A 19,398-nucleotide genomic window follows, 5' to 3' on the forward strand; every position below is an offset into this window, starting at 1 on the left:
CTCACTCTGAGGCAGGGTGCCATGAGTGCGCAACTGTGCCCATTGTACAGATGAGAGAGAGGAGTGTCAATAATACACTTGTGTTTCAACAGGATTTATCCAAAACCCTCTTGTTGTACACTGTCCCTGCTGTTCAAGGCTTCTTCCGTTCTATCTCCTTGTCAAGAGGCAACAACCTCCAGGATACACTCAGGTATAAAGGAAGGGGGAGGATGTAACTCTGAAAGGAAGTCACCCAGCTGGTATCTTCCTAGTCCCTCTCTGGTCGGTACAGTTCAGGTCAGCATACGTACCTCCTCCTGGGCCGTGAGGCACAGTAGCTTACAAGGCCTCCCAGGATGGAGCAGGAGGAGAGGGAAGGGTCAGGAGCCTGTCACCAGCCTCCCTGCTGCCATCCTGCAGGCACCTCCGCAGAGCAGACAGAGCCTGCCCAGCTCCCCTCTGCAGCCGAGTGTGCTCAGTCCCTGGCCGACCTGGGATGCGGCGACTGGGCTTCAGAGCCCTGTCCCGGGTCACGGCCATTCACAGCCGACGGTGAAAAGTGGACAAGGAGGCAGGAGACACAACTCCTGTAACATCGCCCTGTCTTTCCAGAGTCCTCACCTTGTGGTTTGATTATGGTCACTGGCCGGATGTCAATGAAGCCTTGGTGGAAGGGGTGAAGGCTATACAGATTGACACTTGGTTACAGGTGAGAACCCGGTGACAGTGAGGATGGGTCACAGTCTCTCGTGTGTCTCCTCTGGAAAAGCACAGCTTGGTCCCAAGGTCCAGACCAGATATTCTCCCTTGCTGGTGTCAGGAGACTGACTAGGTGAACCATTTCAAGGCCTGCTAGGCCAAAGCACGCTCCTGAAATCCCAGTGCATGGGAGCCAGAGGCCAGAGGCTTGAGACCGCACTGGGCTCCAGGAGACCTTGTCTAGAACACAGAGAAGAAAAGAGGAAATCAGTCATGCTTCTGTCTGACCTGCTGCGTGCTGTGTCTTCCCTCACACCAGGTTATACCACAGCTCATTGCGAGGATTGACACCCCCAGACCCTTGGTGGGCCGGCTCATTCACCAGCTGCTCACGGATATCGGTCGCTACCACCCACAGGTACCTGTAGGCCTGAGCATTCCCTCGGGACAGCGCCGACTGTAGCTTTGGCGGCTGGCCTTTACAGTGGTCCTCTGTTTGCATAGGCCCTCATCTACCCCCTGACGGTGGCCTCGAAGTCTACCACCACAGCCCGGCACAACGCAGCCAACAAGATCCTGAAGAACATGTGTGAGCACAGCAACACGCTAGTTCAGCAGGCCATGATGGTGAGTCAGTGTTGAGGCAGCAGCCAGGGTTGGTGACCACCTCTCCCCTCATGGCATGCACTGTGTCTGCCTCTCCCCCTCCCCTCATGGCGCTGTCTATCTCCAAGTCAGACCCAGTCATAGCCTCCGGGGCGTTTCCTCCCTTCTCCCTGTAACCCAGGTGAGTGAGGAGCTGATCCGGGTGGCCATCCTCTGGCATGAGATGTGGCACGAGGGTCTGGAAGAGGCTTCTCGCTTGTACTTTGGGGAGAGGAACGTGAAAGGCATGTTTGAGGTGCTGGAGCCCCTGCACGCCATGATGGAACGAGGTCCTCAGACGCTGAAGGAAACGTCCTTTAATCAGGTATGCAACCAGGCAGGACATACCTCCCAAGGCTGCTTTCCCTCTGTCTCTGTACTGTCCTTCAAAGTGGTGCCAGTAGAAGTCACAGCATAGAAACTGTGATCTTAGTACTCTATGTAGGAGAATTATAGATCCAGCGCCAGCGTAGACCTAGAACTCATGCTCAGAAAAATAACGCAAAACAAAACAAAACAAAAATATAATTGTTGAGCTGGTGAGATGGCTCAGCAGTTAGAGCACTGACTGCTCTTCCGGAGGTCAGAGTTCAAATCCCAGCAACCACATGGTGGCTCACAGCCATCCTTAATGAGAAACAAATAAGGAACCTATGGACCACAGCAAGAGGGAGAAAGGGAGAGGGGGAAAAAAATAAAATTTTATAGGTTAAAAAGAAAAATGTAATTGTTGTAGCAACCCTATTTTTTTTTAAAGATTTGTTTATGTATATGAGTACACTGCAGTTGTCTTCAGACATACCAGAAGAGGGTATTGGATCCCATTACAGATGGTTGTGAGCCACCATGTGGTTTCTGGGAATTGAACTCAGGACCTCTGGAGGAGCAGTCAGTACTCTTAACTGCTGAGCCATCTCTCCAGCCCCAACACCCCTATTTTTAAATAAACATATTGACTTCTTAAAAAAAAAAAGATTTATTTATTTATATGGGTGTTTTGTCTGCATCTATGCCAACCAGAATAGGGCATCAGATCCCAGTATAGTTATATATTTTGTGAGCTGCATCTGGTGCTGGGAATTGAACTCAAGACCTGGAAGAACAGCCATTGTGCCTAACCACTGAACTATCTCTCTAGCCACTTAAATTATTTTCATTTTTATAACATGCTAGTGGGATCAAACCCAGGTCCTCACACATACCAGACAGGCACTGCCCCACCAAGCCTTCTCTCAGCTCTTGAAATTTTAACTGCAAACTCACAAGAGTCCTTCAGGGGTCCCTTGCCTCTCCCTAGAGCTCTTTAGGGGAAGGTCATGTCATCCTCATGCCCTGCGAGCTTGAGGGTTGGGACTGTGCAGCCCCCCCCACTATTAAAACCGCCATTCCCTCCTGGTACCTTTAGACCACTCAGCACCATCAGAGTCAGTGTAGATGGCGGGGATTCTGCCTCCTAGGGTCACGGTGCCTTGGGGGACTTGAAACTGTTCTGACTTCCTTCTCAGGCCTACGGTCGAGACTTAATGGAGGCACAGGAATGGTGTCGGAAGTACATGAAGTCAGGAAACGTCAAGGACCTCACGCAAGCCTGGGACCTCTACTACCACGTGTTCAGACGGATCTCTAAGCAGCTACCCCAGGTAGGCCCCTGAGGCATCCTGGGCTCATCCTGTGCATCCTTCTGTGGAGACTCCACTGACTCCTGTGGAGACGTTAAGAAAACAGTTGCTCGTAGCCATTTACTGAAAGAAAACTAAGTTAAACTACATCAAGTTTCCCTTGAGAGGCAGAAGCCTAAGTCCTGCCAAACTCTTCACAGCTCACGTCCTTGGAGCTGCAGTACGTGTCCCCCAAACTTCTGATGTGCCGCGACCTCGAGCTGGCTGTGCCGGGAACATATGACCCCAACCAGCCGATCATCCGTATCCAGTCCATAGCCCCGTCTCTGCAGGTCATCACCTCTAAGCAGAGGCCACGGAAGCTGACCCTGATGGGTGAGAACCGAGCACACCTCCTCGCTTCTGAAATGGTTGCCGCCATCTGACTGCCGCAGCTGGTGGACAGTGACTTTCCTCCTGCTGTGTCTTATAAGGCTCCCTGTGTGCCCCACGCGGAACTTGGGGGGCAGCTATGGGAAAACGGTGGGGTGGGCGTGTGTGTGTGTGTGTGTGTGTGTGTGTGTGTGTGAGATTCTGGTTGTAAATACATGTGATTATAGGTGCCAGAATAGGAGAGGGGCTCAAAGTGTCTGTCACTCCATGCCAACTCCTTTTTAAAACAGGATCCCTCCCTGAATACAGGCCTCTGGGTCCTTCATTTTTTTCTCTGCCAGCCTGAAAACAAGTCCCAGCAGTCTTCCTGTCTCTGCCCCATGTGGAAGTAGAGTTCCCAGACCCCTACGTTATTGTGTGGGAGCTGGGGTGGGACCTCAGGCCTCACAATCACTCAGCAAGCATGCCCTCCCTTTAGTATGTATATGCCTGTGTATGTCCATGCACCACGGGCATGCCTTTTGGCCAGAGGGGGTGTTGGATCCCTTGGAGCGGGGTTATTAATGTTTGTGAGCTGTCGTGTGGGTGCTGGGAACTGAACCTGAGTCTCCTGGAAGAGCAGCCAGTGCTCGTAGCCACTGAGCCATCTCAGCAGTGCCATATCATAAGTACTCTTGCCTGAGGAGCTGTCTGCCTTACCCCTGGCTTTCTGTCTCATAAGAGCTTGTGTGGAGGGTCTAGCAGGGAACACAGCCACTTCTCCATGACAGAATGGATATCTTTGAGAGGGACACACATGGAGCAGTTGACAGTGAAAAAAAAAAACTGATCAGTCAAACCAACCTTGGCATCAGTAGAGTGACCCATGGCTCAGTCTGCTCTCAAATGTGTCTGTTTACTTCATTTAGTTGTGGTTTGTTTTGTTTTCCAAGACAAGGTCTCACTATGCAGTCCTGGCTGTCATGAAACTCATTCTATAGACCAGACTGGCCTCAAAGTCACAAATCTGCCTGCCTCTCCCTCCAGAGTGCTGGAATCAAAGGGATGCCACCACTGCCTAGCTTCCGGCCTCACTCCTGCTTGTTTCTAGGCTGGAGAGATGGCTCAGTAGCTAGGAACTCCTATTGCTCTTACAGAGGTGCTCTGTTCCCTGCACCTGCGTCAGGCTGCCTGTAACTCCAGCTCCAGGGGCATCAGAAACCTTTGGCTTCTGCAAGCCTGGACACACCCACAATCAAAAATAACAAAGCTTTTTAAAATTGCTTGTTTCAGCCAGGCGGTGGTGGCACATGCCTGTAAATCCAGCACTCTGGGAGGCAGAGGCAGGCAGATTTCTGAGTTCGAGGCCAGCCTGGTATTCAGAGTGAGTTCCAGGACAGCCAGGGCTATACAGAGAAACCCTGTCTTAAAAAACCAAATCCAAAAAAAAAAAAAAAAAAAAAAAAAAAGCTTGTTTCTTAAGCATTGTGATTATTCACCGCCATCAAATAGTCATGGTCCCACAAATGATGTCTTGATAATATAAAAAATATGGAGGGGCTATAGACATTATCCAGTTAATAGGTGCTTTCCTTTCATGCACAATGTCGAGTTGGACCTATAGGACCATATAAACCAGGCATGGTGTCACACACTTATAATCCCATTGCTCAGGAGGCAGAAGCAAGAAGACTGCTACAAGTTCAAGACCAAAATGGGCTGCATGAGACTCTGTCTCTTTAAAGAAGGGATGCTTAATAATGAACTGTTAGCTGGACAGTAGTGGTGCACTTTATCCCAAGACTTTGGAAGCAGAGGCTAGCGGCTCTCTGAATTCAAGGCCAGACTGGTCTAAAAGCTAGTTCCAAGATAACCAAGGCTACATAGAGAAACCCTGTCTAGAAAACCACACACACACAACCACACACACACACAACCACACACACACACACACACACACACACACACACACACACACACACGAAGTGTCAGCAGAGCGGCTGCTCCCTCCTTCCTAGACTGACTTGCCCAGCCAGCTGTGAGGCAGACCTCCTGACCTGCCCCTCACTGTAGCAGAATCTTAGCAGAACTGTTGTGTCTGGCGTGAGTCTGGAGTGATGGCACAGGACTGTGAAGTGGGCTTTGTCAGTGATTTTCTCTGAGATCTTACGGGGTTCTCCTTTTGACCATCCTCGGGGTCTTGGCACAATGCCGTGGTCCCGGGACAGGCCTGGCAAACCAGGAAGTCATGGGTGAGAACTGCTTGGGTGACGGCTCTGTCTCACAACTCCTAGGTCAGATAAGAAGTGGTTTTTTTAAATATTTATTTGTTTTATCTAAGTACACTGTCACTATATTCAGACACACCAGAAGAAGGCATTTTATTACATAACAGATGGTTGTGGGCTACTATGTGGTTGCTGGGAATTGAATTCAGGACCTCTGGAAACAGTCAGTGCTCTTAACCCCTGAGCCATCTCTCCAGCCCCAGAGTAGTAGTTTTGGTGTGCAGAGATTGACTTGCTAACGGAGCCTCTGGTGTGACAATGAAAGGAGCTGCTGGGACACTAGGTCTTGGGCAGTCCCTGAGAGGCTGCGAAGCCGAACTCCATCCTGCAGTGGCTCGCTTTTCTCTGACCAACCTCCTCAGAACCCAAAAACCCAACACACCTCTTCATGCCCTCTGACACCCTATGGGTGCTCCCATTGGGGAGCACGGGGGCTCTGGGGCATGTGGTCTGTAGGGGTCGGGAAATGACAGTGGAATAAGGAACCTGTAGGCTCTCAACACATAATAGTTGTCAGTCAGAGCAGAATGTTTCTTTCCCTCAGTTCTAGGGTGTGTATGTCCCTGTCCGTGAAGACAGTGTGGTTAGGAAAGGGATGGATGCCGTAGGCCTGGAGCATTGCTGGTGGTATTGGGTAGGAATCTGTGCGGCTCTGATTTCTTTCTGTTGCTCCCCATTTCTCGCAGGCAGCAATGGGCACGAGTTTGTCTTCCTGCTGAAAGGCCATGAGGACCTGCGGCAGGATGAGCGGGTAATGCAGCTCTTCGGCCTGGTGAACACGCTCCTAGCCAACGACCCGACTTCTCTCCGCAAGAACCTCAGGTACTCAGAACACTGGAGCCTGGCTGAGCTCTCAGGGCCCTTGGTGGTTCGTCCTGCACTGTCCACGTAACTCAGTGTTGTTATTAACTTTTGAAAGCTTGGCACCTGAGCCAGGTATGTAGCGCATGCCTGCGGTTCTGTAGCTTGAGACGTCAAGGCAGAAGGATCAAGAATTCAAAGCTAGAGCCAGGCGGTGGTGGCACAGGCCTGTAATCCCAGGACTCTGGGAGGCAGAGGCAGGCGGATTTCTGAGTTTGAGGCCAGCCTGGTCTACAGAGTGAGTTCCAGGACAGCCAGGGCTGTACAGAGAAACCCTGTCTCAAAAAAACAAACAAAAAAAAAAAAAAAAAAAAAAACAAGAATTCAAAGCTAGCCCAGGCCACATAGAGAGCTTGAGGCCTACTTGGACTATACATGAGACCCTGTCTTAAAACAAATATATCTCATTGTGGTAGCACACACCTATAAGCCCAGCACTCAAGAAGCAGAGGCAGGGGCAGGGGCAAGACTGCTGCAAGGTCAGAAGCCCAGGCCAGCAAGGAGTTGCAGGCCAGCCAGGGCTACTTAGAGAGACCCAGTCTCGAAAACCCAAAACTGGCATTAAAGTTTCTGTCAAGGAGCGCCAGGGTGCCCACACAGGAAGATTCTCCAGGCAGATTAGGAGCTGCCATTCTGAAGTGCCTCCAGTGAGCTCTCAAAGAACTCAGAAGGGACCAGGCATGGTGGCACAGGCCTTTAATCCCACTTGGGAGGCAGAGACAGGCAGATCTCTGAGTTCGAGGCCAGCCTGGTCTACAGAGTGAGTTCCAGGACAGCCAGGGCTACACAGAGAAACCTGTCTCAAAAAAACAAACAGAACAAAAATCAACCTCAGACAGGAAGGCTTCAAGATTTAGACTAGAATCTACAAATTTGGTGTTCTCCCCCAGACTGAGGCCAGTCCTCCTTCCGGTTGTGTCTGTCTCTGAAGCCCATGGCTGTCCCTCTGAGGTTGCTTTAGCACTGTATGTAGTCACTCGTTGCTTCCTCAGCAGAGGACGTTTGTGAGGCAAGCTGAGGACCACGGTGGCTCCCATGGCGTCTTTCTAGGACACCTTCTTCACAGAACCCCTCAGCCCACACCCTGCAGCCAGCCTCAGCAGAGGCCTTGTGTACCCTAAGCTGATTAGAGCTAGGGCGCTGGTCCCTGTGCTGACCCTCCTTTCCTGTGGCCACCAGCATCCAGAGGTACGCTGTCATTCCTCTTTCCACCAACTCCGGCCTCATCGGCTGGGTGCCCCACTGTGACACGCTACACGCCCTCATCCGCGACTACCGGGAGAAGAAGAAGATCCTGCTCAACATCGAGCATCGCATCATGCTGCGGGTATGTGCCGTCGCCACGGCAACCACACCCTCAAGCCTGGGTACCACACATGCCGGGTGGGGCACCACTGAGAAAGCTAGCTGAGCAGACCACTATGGAAGAATGCTTAAGGAAGTAACTCATAAAACAGATAACCTCAGGCTGGAGAGATAGCTCAGCTGGTAAGAGCACAGACTACTCTTCTGAAGGTCTTGAGTTCAAATCCCAGCAACCACATGGTGGCTCACAACCATCTAGAATAAGATCTTTTATTTTGGGGGGAGGGGAGGTTGTTTTGTTTTGTTTGGTTTGGTTTTGGTTTTGGTTTTTTGAGACAGGGTTTCTCTGTATATCCCTGGCTGTCCTGGAACTCATTCTGTAGACCAGGCTGGCCTTGAACTCAGAAATCCACCTACCTCTGCCTCCCAAGTGCTGGGATTAAAGATGTGCACCATCACTGCCTGTCCTGTAATGAGATCTGACAGCCTCTTCTGGTGTATCTGAAGACAGCTACAGTGTACTCACATATAAGTAAATCTTTAAAAAACAAAAACAACCTCTGAGAAAGAAATGCCAGCAGGAATGTTCAGTAGGTAAAAGCTCTTGCACCAGGCGGTGGTGGCGCACGCCTGTAATCCCAGCACTCTGGGAGGCAGAGGCAGGCGGATTTCTGAGTTCGAGGCCAGCCTGGTCTACAGAGTGAGTTCCAGGACAGCCAGGGCTGTACAGAGAAACCCTGTCTTGAAAAAAACCAAATCCAAAAAACTGACAAAAATAAATAAATAAATAAAAAGCTCTTGCTGTGCTGTGTAGGCCAGTGCCCAAGAACCCACAGTGACAGGAGAAAACCAACTTCCAGAAATTGTCCTCCTCCGACTCCTTCATGCATACATAATCATTATATTTATGTGTGTGTGTGTGTGTGTGTGTGTGTGTGTGTGTGTGTGATATATTGTTATATATAACATAAAATATCTATTATATGCATATATAAAATTATGTTACAATTATAATATATATTATATGTGTATATATTTATACATATATACATATACATTTTTTTTAAGTTGCTGGGCAGTGATGGTGCACACTTTTAATCCCAGTACTCAGGAAGCAGAGGCAGGCAAATTTCTGAGTTCGAAGCTAGCCTGGGCTACAGAACTGAGTCCCAGGACAGCCAGGCTACATAATTAGACCTTGTTTTTAAAAAAAGAAACTGCATTGTTTTCCTTTTGCCATGTTATTTCCTTTCTGTCTTAGCTTTGTTGATGAAATCAGAACCCAGCTCTGCCTGGCCCTAGCCTGGTCTACATTTGGGCTGCCTGTCCTCTCCTCTCTCACGGCCTGCTTTGGTCCTGTTGCAGATGGCTCCTGACTATGACCACCTGACTCTGATGCAGAAGGTGGAGGTGTTTGAGCATGCGGTCAACAACACGGCTGGGGATGACCTGGCCAAGCTCCTGTGGCTGAAAAGCCCCAGCTCGGAGGTGCGCCACGAACACCACCCATGACAGCATGTCCTTTTAGTTGAGGTTGAATGAGAAATTTTTCACTGTGTTTCATGAAAAGTTTTTTGAAACCTGATTAAATTAAGAATGGAAGTTCATAGCCGGGCGGTGGTGGCGCACGCCTTTGATCCCAGCACTCTGGGAGGCAGAGGCAGGCGGATTTCTGAGTTCGAGGCCAGCCTAGTCTACAGAGTGAGTTCCAGGACAGCCAGGGCTACACAGAGAAACCCTGTCTCGAGAAAACCAAATCCAAAAAACCAAAAAAAAAAAAAAAAAAAAAAAAAAGAATGGAAGATCACCATTGAATTCAAGTCCATCCTTTACTACATAAACTTTTAGGACAATCTGAACTATATATGAGACCCTGTGACTCCAGTTCCAGAGGATCCAGAATCCTTCTGGCCTTCTCAGGCACTAGGCATGTATGTGGTTCACACATACATAATGCATACATGCATTCATACACATAAACATAAATCATCTTTTTAAATGAAGTAACCCTGGGCCAGAGAGATGCCTTGGCAGGTGATTCACTTACTGCCGTGCCTGCCAAGCCGAGGTCCATCCTGGACCCACACAGTCCAGGGAAGGAGAGCCGCTCACACTAGCTGCCCTCCGGCCTCCACTCAAGCACTGTGGCATGTACACCTGCCTCCTAGGCTTACACGTACGCAGGCACAAGTGTGATTTTTAAGCGAGTATTTAATGATCAGCTTTAAGGAGACTGTTAAGGAGACTGCCCTTTGCTCACACGCTGACCTCAGGCTTGCCATGGAGACCGCCCTAGAGCCACCTAATTGCTGTCTGTCTGAGTCTTGAAAACCAGCCGTTAATACAAATCTCTCCACATGGTCTATTTCTGTAATTTTTTTCCTACCACATAAATTTGAGGATCATTGTATTGATGTCTCAAAACCAGTGCCGTTGACATGAGATGTAGCAAATGACTTGGAAAGAGGTGTCATCTTCACGCTCTCAGTGGAGATCCTGACGTGCTTATTTCCACTTACATCTTGCCATTCCTAAGAAAAAGCTCAGTCGCTACTTCCCCAAGTGCAACCCCTTGCTGATAAGGTTATTCTGCCCTGGGCTATTATAGACTGCTGTCATGTGTGCTCTCGTGCTATAGGTGTGGTTTGACCGAAGAACCAACTATACCCGCTCCCTGGCTGTCATGTCAATGGTCGGATACATTTTAGGCCTTGGAGACAGGTAAGGGAACTTAATTTGTTAAGTTTTAACTTTCACGCCAGGCGTGGTGGCGCACACCTGTAATCCCAGCACTTGGGAGGCAGAGGCAGGCGGATTTCTGAGTTCGAGGCCAGCCTGGTCTACAGAGTGAGTTCCAGGACAGCCAGGGCTACACAGAGAAACCCTGTCTCAGGGGAAAAAAATAAAAACAACTTTCTTAGTTATTTTGAATGGTCTCATTTTGTTTCCTAGTGCAATATGTAACCTTTCAATAAATATTTTATATTTTGAAAGGCAAACATGCATAGTTTTATTGAAAAGTAGGATTATTGTACCCTCCAGGAGGGAGGAGGGGTCCTCAAAGTAACTTACTAATTTAACAAAGTGATCAGTCATCACTGTGCTAAGATGACAGATCATTCTCCATTTGTAGTCGAAACCAGCCAAAGCAGTACTCTCTATTATACAAAATATACTTTGAAGTGTAGTAGATAATTATCTCCAAAACGATAATTCAGGGTTACTCCATGGGAGAGCATTGTGTAGCTAATGCGTAGCCCTAAATTTGATCTTCAGTACCATGCCCCGCCCCCAAAAAGAAACAAAAGCAAAGAAAGAAAAAGAGAAGTCAGAGACATTCAGACACTAAGAAGACTGTGTGTGAGCAGAAATGGCTTTGATGTCTACTGCTTTTCTCTTGTAATTGTGTCTCATGCAGGTGAACGTAAATATCATTTTTGCCCCCCCCCCACCCCCCACCAAATAAAAGCTTAAGCCAGGTTCTCTGACATATCCTATAGTCTCGCCACTCGCAGCTGAGGGCCAGGCTCTCTGACACACACCTATAGTCCCGGCCCTCGGCAGCTGAGATAGGAATAGCTCCTGAATCTAAGACCTTTTTTTGATGATTGGTCCCGAGTCTAAGATTTTGAGATCAGCCTTGGCAGCAAAATGAGATCTTCTATTTACAACAGTGGGCCACGCATGGTGGGAAAGCCCTGACTCCAGCACTCAGGAGACAGAAGCAGAGGCAGGCAGATCTCTGTGAGTTCAAGGACAGCCAGGATTACACAATGAGACCCTGTCTCAAAAAACAGCCAGTGAGATAGCTCAGTGGTAAAGTGTTTATACTACCAGGCCTGAGAAGCTGAGTTTGATCTCTGGAACCCATATGGTAGGAAGAGAGAACCAACTCCTGCCAGCTGTCCTCTGACTACCAAACAAGACAGACACACACACACACGTAAAACAAAATACAGAGTTCTAGAAAGCAATAGTCTGAAATCCTAGCAAAATGTCTTTGATGAAAGACTGATGGACTAAGAAAGACTTAGTCTGAGCCAGCCTGGTACGAATAACAGACCTGAGCTACTCTTGGAAGAAACTACTTTCCTAGGAACCCAAGATCCTAAGAAAGTAAAGGCAAGGGCAGAAAATACGTATTTTAGGCTTTGTGGGTCATTGGCCTCCGCCACAAGCACTTCCCTCTGCCTTTGTAGCCTCAAAGCAGCACACAGCAGTGCAGAGAGCACTGAGTAAGGCTGGCTCCCACAAAGCCTGTCACACGGGCAGGTGGGGCAGGGCTCAGCCCTGGGCCAGGAGCATGCGAGATCGGCTGATGATCAGGGCCGCCTTCTCACCCTCCTGCTCTCTCTCACTTGTCTCAGGCACCCGTCCAACCTGATGCTGGACCGGCTGAGTGGGAAGATCCTGCACATTGACTTTGGGGACTGCTTTGAGGTGACTATGCTAACCCTCCTGACAGCTTGGGCAGCTCAAGTCCCAGAGGCTTTCCCGTCTCCTCTCTCCACAGGCTGTCATCCAGGAGGGCTCTCTCTCGTGCGCCCCACTGCATGCTGGCCAAGGCCAGGCAGTGAGCACTTATCCCTCTTCTCATTTGTTTTTGTTTTCTTATGTCATCCTTCAAATCCCTGTGATGTCCTCTCTGGATTTGATGGGAGCTCTTTTCTTGCTGGGATGTAAATCAGAGTACATGCGGTCAAGAGACCCCCCCCATGTTCCCCTGGCCTCGCTCGAGCACACAACCTAACAATCGATTTGCTTTTTTCTTTTATGGTCCTATAGGTCGCTATGACCAGAGAGAAATTTCCAGAAAAAATTCCATTTAGACTAACCCGAATGTTGACCAATGCTATGGAGGTGAGTGGATCCTCGATACTCACTGATTTGAAATGCAGCCAATACAGTCCTACTGTTCTCTGAGGACAGCCCTGCCTGTTAGGACGCATCCGCTCCCCTAGAGCCCAGGCCAGTGCTGTAGCAGGTCCCCGGTGCTGTGTGAGAAATGACCTCTGGTCATTGCGTGTGTCTGCACCAGCGTCAGGGTGGCGGGCCCCTGAGAGTAACTCCTGACCTTTGCAGGTTACGGGTCTGGACGGCAACTACAGAACCACATGCCACACAGTGATGGAAGTGCTTCGGGAGCACAAGGACAGCGTCATGGCTGTGCTAGAGGCCTTCGTCTATGACCCTTTGCTGAACTGGAGGCTGATGGACAGTAAGCTTCAAATATGTGGGATGGGTCTCCATAAGTTCCAAGCCAGCCTATGCTACTTAAGTTAAATACGTATGTATATATGCACATATGTATGTATGCATGTATGTATGTATGTTTGTGTCCTTGACAATCACTGAGCAGTTCTGGGGGCTGGAGAGGCATTTCAAACATGTTTATGAGCTAGAGAACATTCTAACTTAGCTGTTTAATAAAGATGGTTTTTCTGGATGAACTGTACCTTGGTGGTTCTCGTTTGCCTGGCTGTAAAGTAGGAAGCTAGAATTCAAGTGAGAAGCACAGATAGTTGGGATTGAGGCAGCAGAGGATTCTAACAAGGGCCTTCTGATGTTCTGTGAATAAACCGGCACTGACCTGTCTGTCTGTCAGGCCTGCGGTGGACAGCATCCAGGTTGCAGATTTAGCATTGCAGCTTTTGAAAAAAATACATTTTAGCTGGATGGGTGGTGGCCATGTCTTTAATCCCTACACCTGGGAGACAGAGACAGGATGATCTCTTGTGAGTTCAAGGTCAGCCTGGTCTACAGAGTGAGTTCCAGAGAGCAGTCAGGGCTACACAGAGAAATCATGTCTCAAAAAAAAAAGAAAGAAAAGAAAAAATGATGGTTTTGTGATCATAAGAAAATACCTTTCCGACCAAGTTTCTTTTGAGCCACAGTCTAAAGTGCTTCCTAACTTGTTCTTTCCTTTCCCAGCAAACACCAAAGGCAATAAGCGATCCCGAACACGGACAGACTCCTACTCTGCAGGCCAGTCAGTAGGTGGGTGCCCCCCCCCCAGACGGTAGACCAGAGTGATTGAGCTCATCCTACCTACAAAGCAAGTTTGAGGCTAGCCTGGATTACATGAAACCCAGTCTGAAAAAAGGAAAAAGGAGAGCTGTCAAGATGCCTGCCACTCAAGCCTGGTATCCGAGGTCACTTCCCGGAACCCACATAAAAGGTGGAAGGAGAGACCGAACATGAGGTTGTCCCCTGACCACATATGAGCTGTGACACACGTTCCTCCCACACGGGCATTCCCAACAGTAACAGACAGTACATTTTAAAGTAATTAGAAGCTATTTGCTTTATATTTGTTTTTATTTGTACGTGTGTAGGTGTTTTGCTTGCATGTATGTCTGCATTTCATGCATGCCTGGTGGAGGCCAGAAGCACGTGCTGGGTCACATCAGCTGGCGTTAGGGACGCTTGTGAGCCACGATGCAGGGATCACATCAGGGCTGCCATGAGCGGCAAGTGCTCTCAGCCTCTGTGCCACCGTCCAGCCCTCATTAGGCTTCTCCCTGTCAGTGCGTACACTGTGGCTCTGGAGAGGGCGTGCCTAGGCTGACCCCCGCTCAGCTCAGTGGGACGGGCACTTGTGGCCAACCCTAGCCACCTAAGTTTGGTCCCCCAGACACACATAGTGGAAGGAGAGAACCAACTCCTAAAAGTTGACCTCTGACCTCCCATACATGCTATCTCCCCCCACCCCCAACACAGACAAACACATAAATAATATTTATTTTGAAAAGAATAATAGCACTAGGGAGTCAAAGGCAGGCGAATCTCTGAGTTTGAAGACAGCCTTGTCTATAGAATGAGTTCCAGGACACCCATGGCTGCATAGAAGAACCAACCTCCCCACTGCACCCCAAAAAAGTAACAGGGCTGGAGAACTGGCTCAGAAGTTAAGAGCACATACTGTTCTTCCAGAGGATCCGAGTTCAGTTCCCGGCACCTACATCCAACTGTCTGTAACCCCCGCTCTAGGAAGAGCCAACTGCTTTGGCCTCAGGCACCCAACACCTTACATGGCTGTGCCCACATACATACACACGCATACACATAATTTAAAATGGAAATAAATTTTAAAAATATAGTGAGCTTGAGCTTGGAGGACCATAGTAAGGTCATGTTTACCTACACGGGGAGATGAAGGGCAGCCGCAGACACATGAAACCTCTCAGAAGAGAAAGCGTGAGAAACTGTTGCTTCTTTACTATCTGAATCATCTGCTAATTTGTTGGTTGGTTGGTTTTCCCCTAGAAATTTTGGACGGCGTAGAACTTGGAGAACCGGCCCATAAGAAAGCAGGGACCACTGTGCCGGAATCCATCCATTCCTTCAGTAAGTACACACACGTTCTGAGGAACTCGCTCATTGCACAGATAGCAGCTACAGTACGTGGTGAGCCCGAAAGGGAGTCAGAAAACAGAGCTGCCTTAGGAGGGAGGGAGGGAGGGAGGGAGGGAGGGAGGGAGGGAGGGAGGGAGGGAGGGAGGGAGGGAGGGAGGGAGGGAGGGAGGAAGGGTCCGTGAATGTGCACAGTGTGCTGCGGACAGAGATGCCTGCACATCATTGCCAGTGCTGAGAGGTAAGTTTCATAAAAGCAGGGTAGCCTTGGACCCATTGTTTCTACTTCTTGTGTCTTCCAGTCGGAGACGGTTTGGTGAAACCAGAAGCCTTAAACAAGAAAGCTATTCAAATTATTAATAGGGTTCGAGACAAGCTCACTGGTGAGTGTTTACAGGTGGCTAAAGGGACATGAAGCCTGAGGAGGGGTCCCTCAGTGGACGGCCAACGGCTGTCCTGGGATTATTTCTTTCTTTTTTTTTTTTTTTTTTGGTTTTTCGAGACAGGGTTTCTCTGTGTAGCCCTGGCTGTCCTGAACTCACTCTGTAGACCAGGCTGGCCTCGAACTCAGAAATCCTCCTGCCTCTGCCTCCCAAGTGCTGGGATTACAGGCATGCACCACCACTGCCTGGCTCTGGGATTTATTTCTACCTGGCTCATATGCCGCTGAAGCACTCCTGGCTCTCGTTGCTGAAGACCCTTAACACTACTTGACATCCCTTAGCCTCCCTCCTTAGCTCTGGGATGAGGCAGGCTCTGTTGGAATCTGGATGAACTCCAGAACCAGCAGACTCCAGGGGCAAGTTACTGGCCTCGTGGCGAGATGCTGGAGGGTGCCAGACGCCTTGGATTTACTACGGCGCCTAGCATGCAGGGAGGACAGAAGGGGACCGTGTATGACTTTGGAAAGAAGCAACCAATGTGCACGGATCCTCTCTCTGGAGTAGGTTAGTTCATGGAGAGGCAGCCAAGTGGCCAGATGCCCATTCCACACTCACGTCTGTGTAGCCTCGCAACTCTGCATCTGAATGGTGGTAAGAAACCCTAACAGAGCATGAACATCACAAAACATTCCAGGCACCAGCATTGGCCAGCCAGTTCTGTAGTCAGTGTGCTGAATCTAGTAAGTCAATAAAGGAACCACACCAGTCAAAAGAGCGGCTTCCCTGGCTTTTCAGGGCTCAGAACCAAAGGCGAAACAACTGTCGCTGAGTGGAGAAGAGGCTGTGATGACAGGGTGTAATTTAGTCTGGAAGGCCCAGAAAAGTCTCCTTAAGGAAACAACTGGAGCGCAAGTTTATAAGAAGGAGTGTATGAGTTACATTTCTACTGCTGCTGCTAAGACACTGTGACTTAGAAAACAGAGCTTTAGCCGGGCGGTGGTAGCGCACGCCTGTAATCCCAGCACTCTGGGAGGCAGAGGCAGAGGCAGGTGGATTTCTGAGTCTGACAGTTTTAGATGGTTAGTAGCCCATAGCAGCATAGTGCTAAGCACAGGGGCAGGCAGGCCAGCGTGGTGCTTCAGAGCTTAGCAGTAGCTGAGTGCTGACGTCTTGATCTGCAACTCTGAGGCAGAGAAACTAACTGAAAATGGCATGGGCTTTGGAAACCTCAAGGTCAACCTCCAGTGACGTCTTCCAGCAATGCTACACTTCGTGATCCTTCCCAAACAGTTCCCTCAGCTAGGGAGCAAGTCCTTGGCTATGTGACCTGGGGACCACTCTCATCCAGACCTCCACAGGAATAACTAGGGACGTTAACATTATGTCAGGCAGAGCACAGAGCATCCAGAGCCTTCGATGAGCGTGATGGTAAAAGGAAGATCCCAGGCTGCCATTCAACCCGGGAACCATCAGAGACAGGGAGGTGCGACGGGGAGGGAACCAGGCCCGATTTTTTGGTGTTGTGATACCACCTGCACTGGCTGAGTGGCCTTGCATCAGAAGGAGGGCATATAAATGCTCTAATATGCAGACAAGACAACCACTGATGAAATGAAGACCTTAGGTGCAGCAGGTCAAAGGCTGGGCTAGGGCTGTGGCTCAGTAGTAAAGTTACTGCCTGCCACTCACTGGACCTAGGTAAGAGCCCCAGTACAGCACAAAAAATAACACCCACAAAGATGGCTGTTGATACAGGGACATGAGAAGGTTAAAGATGGTGACCATCTAAGAGTTGTGTGGAGCCCAATGGCCAGACTGAAGTTGTTGAAGACAATGGGATGGAGGCAAAGAAAGGTGAGATGTAGCAAAACTCTTGAGCAGCTTCTGCAGGGAGGAGGACTGAGTGAGCGAACGGAAGCTGTGGCGGGCAGAAGTCCTGGGTGCTGAGAGCACAGCCTGGAAGGACCACTGAGCCACACCCCGGGTCTCTAAGGAGTATGTTCAGAAAACTGAAAAGGCCATCATGACACCTCATAGCTTTTTTGTTGTTTTGTTTTGTTTTGATTTTGGATTTTGGTTTTTTTTCAAGACAGGGTTTCTCTGTGTAGCCCTGGCTGTCCTGGAACTCACTCTGTAGACCAGGCTGGCTTTGAACTCAGAAATCCGCCTGCCTCTGCCTCCCAAGTGCTGGTGCCACCTCATAGCTTTAATGTCAGTGTTCAGAAGACAGAGCTTGTGTAAGCAGAGAGAGACCCTACACACACACACACACACACACACACACCTGTGAGAAGGGTGGAATAAAAGAAAGATTGAAAACTACATAATGAGAACTTTGAGTGTAGAGGAGAGTTGGACCCTGAGCACAGGCAGGACGGACAGAGGAGAGGGATGCACACCTGGGTTAGCAAAGAGGATACTGATGACAAGAAGCGTCTGCAAACCTCCCAGCAAAGCCTCAGGGCCTAGAACTGAACCATGACAAGTGGAGAAACTCTAGTATTTATGGAGATCTGAAAGACTTAAAAAAATTCTTGTGGTAGTAGAAAGGTGCTTGCCAGCTAAGTATGGTGTGATTCGCACCTGCAGTCCCAAAAGAAGAACAAGGCAGGAGAACTGCAGCTGGCTGGGTCATAACAGTAAGTTCTAGGAATACTCAAAAAGAATCAGATGGGGCAGGTACAACCACATACTTCAGGCCAGCTGACACTACATGAAATCTCTCTCAAGACTCAGGAACAACAAAACACTCCCCCCATCTCAAAGAAAAGAAGAGGCCGGATGGGCCTGGCAAGGTGGCTCTGTGGTAAAAAGCAGGTGTTACCCTTGGGGGCCAGGCTTGACTCCAGAGTCCAAAGAGCAGTTCATGACAGTTGATCAGGAACTCCAGGTCCAGGGCATCTGACTCCATGTTCTGACCTCCAAGAGCACACATGGTACACATACAGGCAAAACACATGCACATAAAATTTAAAAATCGCTAAAACAAAACACAAAACCATGCTTGCTTCAGTAGCATATATACTAATATTGGAATGATACAGAGGATTAGCATGGCCCCTAAGCAAGGATGATATGCAAAGGACTCTGGGAGCGGAGACTAAATAAATAAAATGATTAAAAGAATAATCAAATAGAAATTCTTAATCATGCTTGTGCATTATCTTTAGTGGAAGTTTAGATATTTGAGAGTCTGGGCTATTGATTGCCAATAGTAAAATGAATTTGGCTTAAAACAACAAAAAACCAAGCATATTATCAAAGAAGCTCTATTGGCTGGATTAGGCTGCTGAGTGTGTGGGGACAAGATCTTGAAAGTCCAGTAGAAACAGTGATGAAACTTTGTGGGGTTCACAAAAGTGATTTGGAACAGCCCCACTAGCCACATCTTTCAACTAAGGTCTACACTAAGAGCCAGTGTGCCTGCAGATGACACAGGTGAACGTCTCACTGCAGGTGTGGCCTGTCCTTCCTCCTCTGGTGATGATCAGGTGCATAGCCAGCTGAGCCCAACAAAACATGGGCCGTGACAGTATTTGTGCTTCCCAGGTCGCGATTTCTCTCATGATGACACTTTGGATGTTCCAACTCAAGTGGAACTGCTCATCAAGCAAGCGACGTCCCACGAGAACCTCTGCCAGTGCTACATCGGCTGGTGAGTGGGCCTCGCAGACGGAGAAGCCTCGCTGGCTAAGCCGGCACTGGTACCCTTGCTCCCCAGCACTGGGGACGCAGAGGCGGGCAAATCTCTTAAGTTTCAGTACAGTCAAGATTATAGTGGCGAAACCATGTCTCAAAAATAAATAAGCCTGCAGTAAGGACCCACTTGCAGCCTCAACCCAGCCTCAGATGGCTTGGTAGACTGGTCATAAAGGACATTCCTTATGGGCTCATGTCTCTCTAGAAGTCTGT

At 49.1% G+C, this 19,398-nt stretch overlaps 1 protein-coding gene and 1 non-coding gene across 4 annotated transcripts in view; both read left to right on the forward strand.

The window, feature by feature from the left end:
- Positions 1-19,398, forward strand: part of Mtor (mechanistic target of rapamycin kinase) — a 109,060-nt gene that overhangs the window by 88,478 nt on the left and 1,184 nt on the right. For all 3 annotated transcript variants that reach the window (XM_052178151.1, XM_052178152.1, XM_052178153.1), the window contains 18 exons: positions 93-193; positions 595-691; positions 1,001-1,099; positions 1,186-1,308; positions 1,469-1,651; positions 2,832-2,966; positions 3,146-3,320; positions 6,271-6,406; positions 7,625-7,772; positions 9,116-9,238; positions 10,389-10,471; positions 12,118-12,190; positions 12,536-12,610; positions 12,833-12,968; positions 13,682-13,747; positions 15,017-15,097; positions 15,406-15,486; positions 19,036-19,141. In XM_052178151.1, coding sequence (XP_052034111.1) covers positions 93-193; positions 595-691; positions 1,001-1,099; positions 1,186-1,308; positions 1,469-1,651; positions 2,832-2,966; positions 3,146-3,320; positions 6,271-6,406; positions 7,625-7,772; positions 9,116-9,238; positions 10,389-10,471; positions 12,118-12,190; positions 12,536-12,610; positions 12,833-12,968; positions 13,682-13,747; positions 15,017-15,097; positions 15,406-15,486; positions 19,036-19,141 — 2,021 coding nt within the window. The remainder of the gene's footprint in view (positions 1-92; positions 194-594; positions 692-1,000; positions 1,100-1,185; positions 1,309-1,468; positions 1,652-2,831; positions 2,967-3,145; positions 3,321-6,270; positions 6,407-7,624; positions 7,773-9,115; positions 9,239-10,388; positions 10,472-12,117; positions 12,191-12,535; positions 12,611-12,832; positions 12,969-13,681; positions 13,748-15,016; positions 15,098-15,405; positions 15,487-19,035; positions 19,142-19,398) is intronic.
- On the forward strand, positions 18,487-18,596 carry LOC127681850 (U6 spliceosomal RNA). Its single transcript, XR_007977205.1, has one exon. It is a non-coding gene; the product is annotated as a U6 spliceosomal RNA (small nuclear RNA).

This window comes from Apodemus sylvaticus, chromosome 3 (assembly GCF_947179515.1).
Source record: "Apodemus sylvaticus chromosome 3, mApoSyl1.1, whole genome shotgun sequence".
Lineage (NCBI taxonomy): Eukaryota > Metazoa > Chordata > Mammalia > Rodentia > Muridae > Apodemus > Apodemus sylvaticus.